This window comes from Ceratotherium simum, chromosome 24, assembly GCF_057802395.1.
Source record: "Ceratotherium simum simum isolate JZ-2026a chromosome 24, ASM5780239v1, whole genome shotgun sequence".
Lineage (NCBI taxonomy): Eukaryota > Metazoa > Chordata > Mammalia > Perissodactyla > Rhinocerotidae > Ceratotherium > Ceratotherium simum.
In genome coordinates, this window is record NC_141923.1 from 3,229,521 (window position 1) to 3,243,800 (window position 14,280).

At 46.5% G+C, this 14,280-nt stretch overlaps 2 protein-coding genes and 1 pseudogene across 6 annotated transcripts in view; 1 reads left to right on the top strand and 2 right to left on the bottom strand.

The window, feature by feature from the left end:
* COA8 (cytochrome c oxidase assembly factor 8) overlaps window positions 1-5,720 on the bottom strand; it is a 38,458-nt gene extending 32,738 nt beyond the window's left edge. Inside the window, exon 1 of one of the 3 annotated variants that reach the window (XM_004434288.3) lies at window positions 5,533-5,715. In XM_004434288.3, coding sequence (XP_004434345.1) covers window positions 5,533-5,655 — 123 coding nt within the window. In that variant the 5' untranslated portion in view covers window positions 5,656-5,715. Of the gene's footprint in view, window positions 1-679; window positions 1,003-5,532 lie in introns of those variants that run through there. The other 2 variants (XM_087447880.1, XM_087447878.1) reach the window with 2 other exon arrangements.
* A 302-nt stretch (window positions 5,721-6,022) lies between these two features.
* On the top strand, window positions 6,023-12,275 carry BAG5 (BAG cochaperone 5). 3 transcript variants are annotated; one of them, XM_087447876.1, is made up of 3 exons: window positions 6,575-6,671; window positions 7,759-7,833; window positions 7,936-12,275. In XM_087447876.1, exon 3 carries the CDS (start codon window positions 7,964-7,966, stop codon window positions 9,305-9,307), a length of 1,344 nt encoding a protein of 447 aa, XP_087304002.1. In that variant the 5' UTR covers window positions 6,575-6,671; window positions 7,759-7,833; window positions 7,936-7,963; the 3' UTR covers window positions 9,308-12,275. The 3 variants fall into 3 exon arrangements, with proteins under 3 accessions (XP_087304001.1, XP_004434344.1, XP_087304002.1); XM_087447875.1 differs by lacking the exons at window positions 6,575-6,671; window positions 7,759-7,833 and adding an exon at window positions 6,023-6,183; XM_004434287.3 differs by lacking the exon at window positions 7,759-7,833 and having other exon boundaries at window positions 6,542-6,671.
* Window positions 12,276-13,154: 879 nt separating this feature from the next.
* LOC147913795 (thiosulfate:glutathione sulfurtransferase pseudogene) lies at window positions 13,155-13,727 on the bottom strand (annotated as a pseudogene).
* Between the last annotated feature and the right edge of the window lie 553 nt (window positions 13,728-14,280).

Here is a 14,280-nt window from a genome sequence, read left to right on the forward strand (position 1 = left end):
TATCTACTGGGGCTTTGGGGGAAAAAATAAATAAATAAATTTAAAATAAATAAATAAAAGGGGGGAGGAGAAGGGACTTGGAGGAGGAAAAAGTCCTTTTGTAAAAGGAAGAATCCTTTTGAGGTTTGAATAATTACCATAATTTATGGTTCTACAGCATAAGCATATAATTCACGGTTTCCTTAAACTTGGAGTGGCAGGGATGTGCGTGGGGCAGTCCAGGGGGGAAGGCATGCTGGAACCTAACAGTTCCACTGACAGTTCTTCCTTCTTCACAGGGGGAGGACTGTGCATATTCTTATTTGTCCCACTGAGTTTTCATTACTGTGTCTGGGGGGGAGCTAATCTTCCAGTTTTTTCTCTTTAACTGTAAACTGACAGGCTGGGCAGCCCTACATCAGGCTTCTCCCTGTCCAGCTCCGCACAGGCCTGGCTCTCCATCCCTTCTGCTTTACAGCAGGCTCCTGAGCTCTCCCAGCAAACTCCCACCCCGGGCCTCTCCTGCTAGCAGCCAGGATTTGAAGCTGGAGACCTTTCCCCAGTGCCCTCCTTCCTGGAAGTCCCCATCCACTACACAAAGCTCCTCTCTGAGTTAAGGCTTCACTGCCAGCCACTAGGGAAACCAACAGGCAATGACTATAGTCCCGACTCTTCTAAGATGGGAACCGAAAGCCTTTACCTTCTGGATGGTTGGCATCCCCAGACTCTCATTCTAGATGGATGCTAGACAAATTGGCACACCAAATTCAGCAGTACAGAAAAGGACCAGTACATCAGGACCACACTGGGTTTATATTGGGAGTGCAAGGTTGGTTTAACAGCAGAAAGTCAATCAATCTTGATGGAAGAACACACCATCAATGAAGTAGTCTTCTCTTAAAAAAAAGTCAAATCTGAATGTGGTCAAGGCTCTAGAATGCAGCTGTCAATTTACAGGAAACACACAGGTCAGAGGAACATGTTAAATTACACCACGGGAATGCAACCAGCAAAATCCAGACCGTGGAAAATTCTAACGGACACATCCCTCCCCCAACCCCAACAAATAAATTACTTAAAAAAAGAAAGAAGATGGAATCAAAACCTATAGATTAAAAGAGAACTAAAAAAAAATCAATCAGGGGCCACCCTGTGGCATAGTGGTTAAGTTCCACGTGCTTCGCTTCGGCAGCCTGGGGTTCACGGGTTCGGATCCTGGGCATGGGCCTACACCACTCACCAGCCATGCTATGGCGGTGACCTACATACAAAATAGAGGAAGACTGGCACAGATGTTAGCTCAGGGCCAATCTCCCTCAAGCAAAAAAAGAGGAAGACTGACAACAGGTATTAGCTCAGGGCGAATCTTCCTCAGCAAGAAAAAAAAAAGATTAAAAAAAATCATCAATTGCAATGTGTAGAACTTATCTGGATCCTGACACAAACAAATTGTAAAAGAAAACATTCACGACGTTTCTAAGACAATCAAAGAAATTTGAACACTGGACCTTTGCTGGAATTAAGGAATTTTCATATTTTTAGGTGTGACCTTGGTATTATGTTTATATATATATATGTATATTTTAAAGTCCATATCTTTTAAGGATAATGAAATATTTACAGATGAAACATGATGTCTGGGGGCCGGCCCCATGGCTTAGTGGTTAAGTGTGCACGCTCCACTACTGGCGGCCTGGGTTCGCACACTGATACACCGCTTGTCTGGCCATGCTGAGGCGGCGTCCCACATACAGCAACTAGAAGGACGTGCAACTATGACATACAACTATCTACTGGGGCTTTGGGGAGAAAAAGAGAAAAAAAAGGAGGAGGATTGGCAATAGGTGTTAGCTCAGGGCCAGTCTTCCTCAGCAAAAAGAGGAGGATTGGCATGGATGTTAGCTCAGGGCTGATCTTCCTTACAAAAAAAAAAAAGCAATACGAAGTCTGATATTTGCCAAAAAATTATCTGGGAAGACGGACTGGATGTGGGTAAAGTTGAAATAAACAGCCAGAAGTGGATAACTGTAGAAGCAGGGTATTGGATGCATAGCAATTCTTTATATTCTTCTATCTTTGTACATGTTTTAAATTTCCCATAAGTAACAAAAAAAGAAAATCAATAAATTAATGTAATTCTCATTTCACTAGATGAAGAAAAAGCATTTTTCTGTGTGTGTGTGTGTGAGGAAGACCAGCCCTGAGCTAACATCTGTTGCCAAGCCTCCTCTTTTTGCTGAGGAAGACTGGCCCTGGGCTAACATCCGTGCCCATCTTCCTCTACCTTATATGGGATGCCGCCACAGCATGGCTTGACAAGCGATGCATCGGTGCGCGCCTGGGATCCGAACCTGCGAACCCCGGGCAGCAACAGTGGAGCGTGCACACTTAACCACTATGCCACTGGGCCGGCCCAGAAAAAGCATTTGGAAACGTTAGAACACTGGACTGAGAATGGAAAGAACTCAGTTTTAATCCTTACTCTGCCATGTAACATCAGACAAGTCTCTTTACCTCTCTGGGTCCCAGTTTCCTCATCTTTCTGATAATGGAGTTAAACCACATGGTTTTTAAAGTGCTCCCGCCCCAGCTTTTAATTTTTTCCAACTATTTATGGAAAGCCTTGTAAATACTAGAAATATCCAAATTAACTTTAAAATCCTATGACTAGACCTCTCACCAGTTTCTCATTTATCTTGAGTTTCAACTTCCTCCTTATGGTGTTTATTCTGAATCCACACTTGGGGGTTTGAAGATCATTCTACTTAATGAAAATGTAAGCAAAAGATGACACCAGTAGTTCCATTATTTGTTACTTGTAAATATTACCTCTCCCTGCTGAGGGCCTGTTTCTGTGTTCTTTTTGATCCAAAAATTAACAGAAGAAAAATTGTTATTTATCATCCTCTGGATAGAGTAACCATAACATGTATATTCCTTATGTGCAAGCATTACAACCTTGAGGAAATTGTTCAATCTTACTGTGCCTAAGTTTCCTCATTTGTAATATGGGGATGATAAAAGCACCTACTTCACAGAATTGTGAGGATTAAATAAGTGAAAATATGTAAAACTCTTAGAACAGCGCATGCAAGTGCTCAATAAATGTTAACTATTACTATAAATGTTAATGTAATTCAGGACTACAAGCAAATGTTAATGCACATAATATAACCAGTGGTTCTCCAACTTGTGAGCTTATTAGACTTGCCCTTAAAATCCTGATGTTACACCTCACTAAACCTGGGGCCAAGGAACTAGACAAACCAAGAAAATAAATGAATAAATATCCTGATGCCCAAGCCACATCCCAGACCAATCACATCGGAACTTCTGCGGGTGGGCCCCAGTATTTTTTCAAGTACTCCAAATGATTCCAAATGTGCAGACAAGTTCAAGAACCAATGATGTAAACTACACAGATAAGGAATAAGCAGGTATGAAATAGCTGGAGAACATTTAAGAGCTGAATTTTTAAGTTGAGTTTAGAAGGAAAAGCAGTGCCTAAATCTAAGTTCTATAATATTTTTCTATTAAAAACTGGTACCCAGAGATTAGAGATGGGCGTAAATTGCGTAGGTCCTAAAAGGTCAGAAAGTAAAGGACAAAGAATTAATGAAAAATATGTAGAGTGAACTAGACATAGTGGATTAAAATATATCTATTTAGATAAACAAAGCAAAAGGTTTACGACCTGCTACTTTTAAGAAGACCTAATATTCAAAACCGAAGTCTGAAGACAACAATCTCTCTGTGCTGCAGGAATTTAATTACCTGGAGAACCAGCCCTGTACCCAGGAAGCACACAAGGTTGCGACCAAACCCAGGAAACGCAAACCGCCCTGAGGCAGGAACTGTTCTTTTATGTTCCATACGATATCTAGCACAATGGGGCACACATCCTAAAAAACAACACAAGTCATGATGCTAGAATTGGGCAAGGTGTGATTCATGGATCAGCTGCTCCACTCTTCAGCCTCATCACACTCATCACCTTCACAGGTCTAGGCAGTCCAACAGGTGCGCAGCACTGGCTTCCTCGTGACTTGGACCACAAAAGGCAGAGAGGTCTCATCTTGAGGATCAGACCCACGGTAAGATTTACTTTAACGAAAGGCTGTATGACAATAGAGAAAGCCTTGTTTGGGTGCTGTTCTTTTTTTGGGGTGCTGTTCTTTACTTTTAACAAAATAAGCTAGGTTAAGTCCTTACTCTGGAGACAGTTGGCTGATGTTCAGTTTGCCTCCCAGAGCATCTTCAGATACCTGTTGAGTATCCTCCTGCCCAAAGACTGAGATGCTGCGTGGATTTCTATGCTCTAGGAACAGAAGACAGGACTTTGGCCACTGTAACAGGGAACTGAGCCAGAGACCTGAGTGACCAGTTGTCTTGGTAACTTCCTGTCTAAACTGTAAACTAGACAGAACTTCAAAGCCGCATTTATAAAAACATAATAGCAACAGACTAAAAGAAATGAAAATTTACAGGCAGGCACATTTTGAAATTCTTAACTGGCTCTTTTTTATCCTTCTTTAATTACTCTTTAAACCAGGTTTTCCAGCCTCCCTCGTTAGCCTGTTGACAAAGTGAAGTGTTAGTATTTGTATGCTTTGTTTAAATATTTTATCTGCAACCCATTCCACACTGCTAGTCAACATTTTCCTGTCAGTTGGAATCAAGGCCTAGGACTCCCTTAAACAAAGCATCCTTCCCCAAAGAAATGCAATTTATAGGGCCGGTCCCGTGGCTTAGCGGTTAAGTGAGTGCGCTCCACTGCTGGCGACCCGGGTTCGGATCCCGGGCGCGCACCGACGCACCGCTTCTCCGGCCATGCTGAGGCCGCGTCCCACATACAGCAACTAGAAGGATGTGCAGCTATGACACACAACTATCTACTGGGGCTTTGGGGGGAAAAAATAAATAAATAAAATCTTTAAAAAAAAAGAAATGCAATTTATAAAAGCTGCTTGCCATTCTTTGCTGCTACAGACATTAATCTTTGTGGATCTTCGGCCAGTAACGTGCATATATGCACACAGTTTCCAAACAAGAAAAACCCTTCAACGTGAAGTCCTACAAGATACAATGATAAAGTTAGACATCGCTTGAAAAAAAAGCACTAATAATCTCAACGAAGCCAAAACATGGCCAAAAAATAAATACACGCTGTGCACCTCAAGAGCTCTTTAAATATAAGAAGGATCCTCGAGAAGATATAAGGTACGTACAAACTTACTAGATGACTCTGCTTTACTAGCAAAAGTTCTGTCAACAGCCCCCTCAGTTCCATCAGACCAAGGGGGCAGACGTAGAAAACTTGGCGGCCCCGGGGCCTCCCCACTCTCCATCCCCCTGTCCCCTACTCAGGCCCCTGTGCCCCCAGGGCGCGTGCGCAGCTCTGCGCCAGGCCCAGGCCGGCTCGGGGACGCTGCTCCCGGGGAACTCGGCTGACGCCGCAGCGGGGCACGCAGGTGCCCCTGAGGGGCGCGGCCCGGGTCTACCGCCCCTTGCGGTCACCCCTCTCGGCCCAACCTCTCCGGAAACCCCGCTTACCCGGCTCGGTGCCGCATCCCTGCGCTCAGCGCCGCGCTCGGGGGAGAGCCGATAGCAGGGGCCAGTGAAGGCGCGGCAGAAAGGAGAGAGAGCTGTCCTCCACCCCGGCCTCAAAGCAGCCATGGCCCACGCCTCCCGGCTCCCGCGACGCACGGCAGAGTCGCGACGGCGCGAAGGGCTGCCTTACGGCATGGTCGCAAAGCCGGGGAGAGAGAGAGAGAGAGAGAGAGAGAGAGAGAGAGAGAGTGAGAGTGAGAGAGAGTGAGAGAGAGTGAGAGTGAGTGTGAGTGTGTGTGTGTGTGTGTGTGTGAGAGAGAGAGAGAGAGAGAGAGAGAGAGAGAGAGAGAGAGAGAGACGGGAGCGGCGCGGCCGACAGTGCTCTTTCCCTGCGTGAACGGGCTGCGGGGGCAGCGGGGCGGCGCGGACGGGTACCCGGCGGCTGGTCCACGGTTGCGGCCATTACAGACTGCCGCGCAAGGCGGCTAGCGGCGGGCTCGGCGCGGGTCGAGGTGCGGCGCGGACGCCAGAGGACGCTTTCCAAGGGCGGAGGGCGTTCGGCCCGGGAGCGAGGCTGCCGGGCTCGGGCGACGGCGGGAGCTGCGGACTCGCGGGGTGTCGGCGGCGGAGCGCGCGATGGCGCGGGCGGCACAGGTGAGCGCGGCGCAGCGGCTGCGCGGGCCCCCTCCCTCCGCGGGGGGCGGCCTCCCCTCGGCGCGGGCATCCGCGGGCGACCTGTGCTCTGGCGCCTCACCCGGCTCTGCCCGGACGGGCGTCGGCGCCGCCCCCACGCCCTGGGTCCGATGGTGCCGCCGCCGGCGGGGCCGGGCTCCCTTCCCTACGGACCGGGCTCCCCTCCCTCCGGGCCAGCCGCCCCCTTCCCCGCGGGCCATTGTGAGGTCAGGCCGGCGGGCGCGTAGTGGGGGCCCGGGCGAGACGCCCAGAGCGGCCGCAGCGGCCGGTAGCTGCCGCCGCCACCGCCGGCCCCTTCACCGGCTGCCCCGTTCAGATCTAGCCGGGAGGGGTGAGAGCGATGCTGCTTGGGGCCCAGCTCCGGTGCTGCACCCCGTAAAGGGCTGATCTTCCATCTCGCCACCTCACCTACGGGAAGCCAAGACCAAATCAGCTCAGACCTCTTCCGGGTAAAGTGCTGGGAGGGAAGGGTGAGGAGGGGAGGGGAGGAGGAAGGCAGCCTGTCCTCCAAAGGCAGGTTCTTGGCTCGAACACCCACCACGGATTGGTTTCAATTGATTATCCAGCCCCTTCCAGTGAGCTGTTTGGTAGAAACCCAAGAGCAGGAAAAAAATGCGTTAAGTCATTCTGGACTCTTAATGGGAGGCTAGTGAATGAATTATTCATAGTTGTCACATTTTTGTGGGATGTATTGGGGGAGGAGGGGAGCATGATAGGCATGGGGAGGTACTCGGGCCTCCAAAGCCCAAGATGGTGCCTTTAACGTAATCCCAGTCGCGTTTCCTGTGGAATTCCATACCTCTGTAGAGAAGATTTGTGAGGTACTAAAAGGGTGAGATGAGAAACAGGGTAGCTTTGTAGAAGTGCATAAAGGGATGGAGAGGAAGGTAGAAAGGGGGACTTTGGGGGGGTGTCTGGGAACCACTGGTATTTGTTTCGCTTTGAGTTACTTTTTCTGGAAACTAGGCATAGCTTTTTGGCCAGGTGTGGTGCTTAGGTGGTACTATATCGTTTGGAAGGTTAGAAGAGCTACTGTTTCACATTCCACAAAGGTCCCCTGCTGGTGCCAGAAAAACAGCTTCCAGTGTCAGCACCTAAGATAGTTGTGCTCTTTCCAAGGTGATAGTTCAACTTCACGCTGTACTTATGAAGACACATGCTACCCTCTTGTACACTTGAAGAAACTTGAAATTCACAGGTCCAGAGCACCAGGTCGTTTTGGACGCTGCAGTAACCCCTGTCTGTTCTTTTTTTTTTTTTTGTGAGGAGATCAGCCCTGTGCTAACATCCGCCAATCCTCCTCTTTTTTTGCTGAGGAAGATGGCCCTGGGCTAACATCTGTGCCCATCTTCCTCCACTTTATATGGGACGCCGCCACAGCATGGCTTGCCAAGCAGTGCGTCGGTGCGCGCCCGGGATCCGAACCAGCGAACCCCGGGCCGCCGCAGCGGAGCGCGCGCACTTAACCGCTTGCGCCACCGGGACGGCCCCACCCCTGTCTGTTCTTAATCGCTGCTGTGTTTACATTATTTTCAGGAGAGGGAGTTGGTTAATCACTGCTTGAGTATGACTGTCATTTGGATTACAATAATAACAAGCCCTTTTTCTTAGGTATATCTTTTTAAAATGAGAATTTTAGAGTGAATTAATATACAGTTACCGTTTTGCAGAGACTTTGTGATATAATCGGTTATCATTCTTGTCATCTTTCAGTGCTTGTGAAACTGAACACAACAGAAGTATGGATATGGGCAACCAACATCCTTCTATTAGTAGGCTTCAGGAAATCCAAAAGGAAGTGAAAAATATAGAACAGCAAGTAATTGGCTTCAGTGGCCTGTCAGATGACAAGAATTACAAGAAACTGGAGAGGTTTCTAACAAAACAACTTTTTGAAATAGACTCTGTAGATACAGAAGGAAAAGGAGACATTCAGCAAGCTAGGAAGAGGGCAGCACAAGAGACAGAGCGTCTTCTCAAAGAGTTGGAGCAGAATGCAAACCACCCACACCGGATTGAAATACAGAACATTTTTAAAGAAGCCCAGTCCCTGGTGGAAGAGAAGATTGTGCCATTTTATAGTGGAGGCAACTGTGTGACAGATGAATTTGAAGAAGGCATCCAAGATATCATTCTGAGGCTGACACATGTTAAAACTGGAGGGAAGGTCTCCTTGCGGAAAGCAAGGTATCACACTTTAACCAAAATCTGTGCAGTGCAAGAGATTATCGAAGACTGCGTGAAAAAGCAGCCTTCCCTGCCGCTTTCCGAGGATGCGCATCCTTCCGTTGCCAAAATTAACTCTGTGATGTGTGAAGTGAACAAGGCCAGAGGCACTCTAATTGCACTCCTGATGGGGGTGAACAGTAACGACACTTGCAGGCACTTGTCTTGTGTGCTCTCAGGGCTGATGGCTGATCTGGATGCTTTAGATGTGTGCGGGCGTACAGAAATCAGAAACTACCGAAGGGAGGTAGTAGAAGATATCAACAAATTATTGAAATATTTGGATTTAGAGGAGGAAGCAGGCACTACTCACGCATTTGACCTGAGACAGAATCATTCCATTTTAAAAATAGAAAAGGTCCTCAAGAGAATGAGGGAAATTAAAAATGAGCTTCTTCAAGCACAAAATCCTTCTGAATTGTACCTGAGCTCCAAAACAGAATTGCAGGGTTTGATTGGACAGTTGGATGAGGTAAGTCTTGAAAAAAACCCCTGCATCCGGGAAGCCAGGAGAAGAGCCGTGATTGAAGTGCAAACTCTGATCACCTACATTGACTTGAAGGAGGCCCTCGAGAAGAGAAAGCTGTTTGTTGGTGAGGAGCACCCATCACATAAGGCCGTCTGGAGCATCCTTGGGAGCTTGTCAGAGATCCAGGGAGAAGTTCTGTCATTTGATGGAAATCGGACTGATAAGAACTACATCCGGCTGGAAGAGCTGCTCACCAAGCAGCTGCTAGCGCTGGATGCTGTTGATCCGCAAGGAGAAGAGAAGTGTAAGGCTGCCAGGAAACAGGCAGTGAAGCTCGCCCAGAACATTCTCAGCCATCTTGACTTGAAGTCCGATGAGTGGGAGTACTAAAACGCCAGAGGTCTCCCGGTCGATATTGCCTGTTTTGCACTTTATATATACTTTTATGTATTTACAGAGAGCTTTCAGTTCATTGGGCCTAAATGAGATTTATACATGCATATTTCAATCTCAGTATTATGATTCAAGCAAATTATATTCAGTATCTCTGCTGCTTTTGATGTTGCAAAACAGATATCATTACAGCACGTTAACTTTTCCATTTGGATCACTGTATGTTGTGGTGTGGTTTCTTTTTTAATCAGAAGTAGAATAGGGACAGCTTTTGTAATTTTTAAATGGGTTGTGCAAGCATTAAAATGCAGATATTTCAGAATCTAGAAATAGACATAACCTAAATAATACTAGAACAATTATGAGAAAGGGGAAAATTGGGGGTTCATTAGAAGAAAGGTCCAAGCACAAAAGCAGTACAATGATATATTTTATTATGCTAAATAAGGCAGGAGGGTTTTTTTCATTTATAAAGCCTGCTTGCTCCCACCCAATTTCATAGGGTGGGATTTTTTGTTTGTTCCGATGGTCTGTTTCATAAACATTTTTTGTTTGAAAAACAGTGTCTGTGTTTTCCCCCATATTCTGCATTTAGAGGGGAGAATGTTATTTTTGTGTGCAACATAAGAAAATTATGAAAATTAATAGCAAAAAAGCCTCTGAGACTGCATTGGAGAAGGGATAAAACAGCAGCTAATACCTTCAAGTTTTTGTAAAATCTGAACTTACAAGTTTCCTTACTAATTAGTAAGGATGGGAACATTTAAAATGAAGTTAATGGACTTTAAAAAAAAAAGGGAAGCACTCCTACCTATAGTAGGATAATGAGAACTGGAGATTAGTTACCACTGTCAGGTTGTGCTGAAATTAAGCAAAAATGTCCGAATGTAGCATGTAATGGGCTGCTTCTGTGCTTCCAAGATGCGTAATGGACAGACTTGTTAAACATACGCAATGCTATTTTACAACATCTGACAGCAGGAACTGTCAGGAACCCTACAGGACCAGGTCTTTATAGCTTGTCAGAGAAGTTAGCATCAGCTACTAGCATCTTAAACGTCGCACTCTCTGGGCGAGGTAGCGAAAGCTGCTCTGAGCACTTGCTCCTTAGCTCATGTTATTGGCACGTGGATGTTCCTCTGGTGCCTAAAAGAGCCAGGAAAGTCTATCAGTGCACGAAGGTTTTTTCTTCTGCTAAAGGGTATACATATTTCTGTAAATACTTGCTGAGGATCCAGTTTTGTGGTTGCCTGTTACTGTGAGCAAAAGAATTCCCCGAAGTTCTCAAGTGCCTTGACGACATGTTGGTCCCAGTATTATAACTAGCAGACTTCTCTTTCTGTAGTCACCTTTCACAAAAATAATCAAATGGGAGTACATCTTTTGAGTTCAATAGAAATCTGTTATTCTGTTTCCAAGATAGTAATTTGGTAACTTTGTATAGGGAAATTATCACTTTAAACAGCTAAAAATATGATAAAGGAATAGTCCTAAATACCTAAAAGATAATAAAAGTGTAGCCCCAAACAAATTTTCACTTTGTCTCAGTATTGCCCAATAATAAAAGCCTTTGATATATCTTTCCTACTAGAAATGTTCTAGAATCGTTGGATGGTGGGGTCAAAGGGCAGTCGGGGTCTTTCAGCAGTGCCCCACCTGTCTGCACGGTCAGCTCCTGGCAGCTGTGGGTTCACAGTGCGGGTCATGGGTAGCTCAAGCTCGTGGTAGCCAAAGTCGTTTTAGGATTGCTATTCTGGGTCAGATTGTAGGGTGCTCTTAAAATCTTGAAGCTTTGAATTCAAGCTCCTTCTCACTTATACCACTGGGAAATCAAGGCTGTAGTCTAATTCACCTCACGCACACCCTGCACCAGGCTCTACGAATTAATTTTAATTTCAGATTCGAAAGTTAAATGTCAGTGTGTCCTTTAAAAGTATCCATTGTTCCTTGAAAGCAGATAGACCTCCCCTATCCTTTTACAGTGTTTTCTTTTGATGGCTTTTGTTGAGGTGGCCTGTACTGCTAAGCCTCGGGCGTTGGGTGTGAGTAGAGGACACCGACCTCTTCACAGTGTGTTGGATTTCTCACATGGTTGTTTTGGTCATCAAAACTATCAGATCCCCCTTGAGTGACTGTTAATGCATGACATTTTCTGTTCCCAGTCTTTTCTAGTTCCTTGTACCTGATTATTCTCCCATAGGGAGCCCTAGAGACACCGGACTTAGCTTTTCTTGTCTCTCGTTGGAGCTGTCTGTATATGGGCTGCCTGCCGCATGTAATTTTTAAATTGGACTCATCACATTGTTTTTTATGAACTTACATGAAGAGAATCTGTAATGGAAGTAAAACCTACCCCCTAAAAATGTTTGGCCTCGGGTCTGCATTAAACCATATCATCCGTGTTCATGCACAAAATGGCTGGGGATGCTTGCTTTCTTCACCTTACATGCAGTCAGCATCGCTGTCAGACGGTTCTTTATCCAAACAGATTCAAGTCAGTCAAGCTATAATGAAGTCGTTACGAAAGTAAATGTGAATATATCTACTAAGTATAGTTTAATCCTTTATTTTGCTAAAATGTCTTCGTATAATATATTTGATATTGTTCACTATATTTCAGAAGTTTAACCAGTTCTTCTCATTTGTCTTTGCCAATTTTTTTCTGGTTTTTGAGGGTCTAAGCTTATCCTGTACATAGAGGGTTTTTTTAAGCAAAGCTTTTCAGCTTTTAACTCGTGTGGTATTCTTAAGAATAATTGGAGAAATATTTGCCCTTGATTTTGATGTATATAATACAGATGTGGTGTTCCATTGTGTTGGTTCCTGTGCCCGCTCTGTTAACTGTACAACTATTGTAATAGTATGTCTTAAATAATTCAGTATTTTGAGATATACATATTAGTATACCATTAATTATTAATGAAATAAAAAAATCTCTTAGCTTATCTGTGCCATGGAGAAAGGATGTGAGCCTGAGGTGTGAGTTCTGTTCTGATGTTTTCACCTTCGTTTACTGTCTGACTAGGTAAGGGATAGTGTCTTACCAGAGTGGGCCAGGCACGGGGAAGCTGGGCTCCTTAGCTCCAGTTGGTGGCAGTGGTCTAAGGAGGTGGCAATGCTGAGCACAGACCAGGGTCCAGTCACTGGTGAAGGGGTGACTGTTCCTGTTTAAACAACCTGGAAAGTGTAGGGGCCAGGGGACAGCTGTCACACCCAGGGGAAATGTGGCCTCATGCCCCGCTCCTCAGACAGGATGCCCATAGGTCCATGTGCGCAGGAGTTGATTTGTAGAAAGGAAGAGAAACTGAGAAGTGGTTCTGGAAAGAAGCCCTTCTCAGTGGAGATGTTGTGGGTATTTCTGACTATTTAGTCCTTGCAGTGTTTCTGAAATGCTCTTCGTCTTCCTGAGCCCTCACCCACCCCCAGCTCGACCTCCAGTGAGGATGTGTCACGTTCACTTCGGGCAGTGGTCTGTCTGTCTGTCGTCAACCCTGTGCGTGACGGTGGAAACTTGTTTTTTCCATTTTAGCCTTTCCTGTGGGTACTTCTCTGTTGTCTTCTCTCTGCCTGCTGCTCTCTACCAAACAGAGAAGCAGAGGCAGCCTGCACAGCCATGCAAATCTATGATAGGCCCAGATGTGAAAAGAAACAAGTTGTACAGGCTAAAAAGAAATACTTTGGGAGAAATTTGAAATTTTTAATTAATCCTCTGCCACACACCGAGATGCACTATACCACATTAGGACTTTTTTTTTTGTTAAATGCTCTTTATTTGATGCTTTTGCATGCAAAGCACGATAAGGTGTTGCCCAACCCAACAAGTCAGCCCCTTCATCTCCCTTCATTATGGGGGCCGTGGGGAGGGTGCAGTCAGTGAGCCACCTTCTACGTAACCTTGCTGGAACCATTCTCTGGAGGCCTCTGCGTGGTTGCAAGCTCCTGTGAATCCAAGGCCCCGGGCCCACTGCGTGGCCTGCAAGCCCCACTTGCCCATCTGACAGAAGAAAGTGAGACTCTCCTCTGCCAGCTTTGGCCTCTCGGTGGAGTGCAAAGCCTGGAAAGCAGCTGGCTCCCTCTGCAGGGTGCTTTTCAGCCCTCCAGAAAGGTCCCAGCTGCCGCCTCCCAGATCTCACATCCAGTGAGCCTCCCGAGGCTGGGAGCAAGAGGAGTTGAGGGAACCAGCAAGGGGAGTCTGCGCTGCAGCCATGCTGTGCGCCACAATTGCGAGTTGTGGGAATGCACGTTAGGCTTTATTACTTACAGACATTAGAGACAGTGTTGTCAAGCTCTTACTGTGTGTTTAGTGCTGTGCTAGTGCTTGGAAAATGTCCATCATACTGTGTAGCCCCGAAGAAACCACAGTGTCATTGAGGCGGTAGAGGACATGATGACTGTCCTCTGGGTCTGTCTTGGGCATAAAGGCCTGGATGTCAGGAGAGCAGGGCAGGTGCAGAGTGCGGTGGAGAGATCAGTAGGCACCACAGGCCGGGGAGGCCGGGAGTGGGCTGGACAGTGATGATGCACAGGGCCTGAGGAACACTGCACTGGCAAGCTTGGCTCACTTCTAGGGTGCAAAAGCGCTAGTTGGAGGGCAAGCTAGGCCCAAATCGGGGGCCCCGGCTGCAGGTCTGCGGGTCCCAGGCTGTCAGGAAGTGTCTGAGGGTCTCTGCTATAGACGTAGACATAGCAATTATACCATTGCTCCTGGTATAATTGAAACACTTCCCTTTTCAAGTGATCATCAGTTGAGTGTTTCTGTGTGCCAGGCCCTGTGCGGAGCGTTCTCCGTGCATGTGTAACTCTCGGAACCATTCCCAGGCCGATGTTAGTGTCATCTCTGTTTCAGAGACTATTGGGACACTGGGGTTCACTTGCCCAAGGAACTGCCTGCAGCCGCACGGCTAATAAAAAATGCAAAACAGTCCAGTCTGGGACGGCACAGACAGCACGAATGGGCCCACGGCTGGTGG

Excerpts from the sequence above, each read along its gene's own strand:
- BAG5 (XM_087447875.1), top strand. The coding sequence starts at position 7,964 with ATGGATATGGGCAACCAACATCCTTCTATTAGTAGGCTTCAGGAAATC.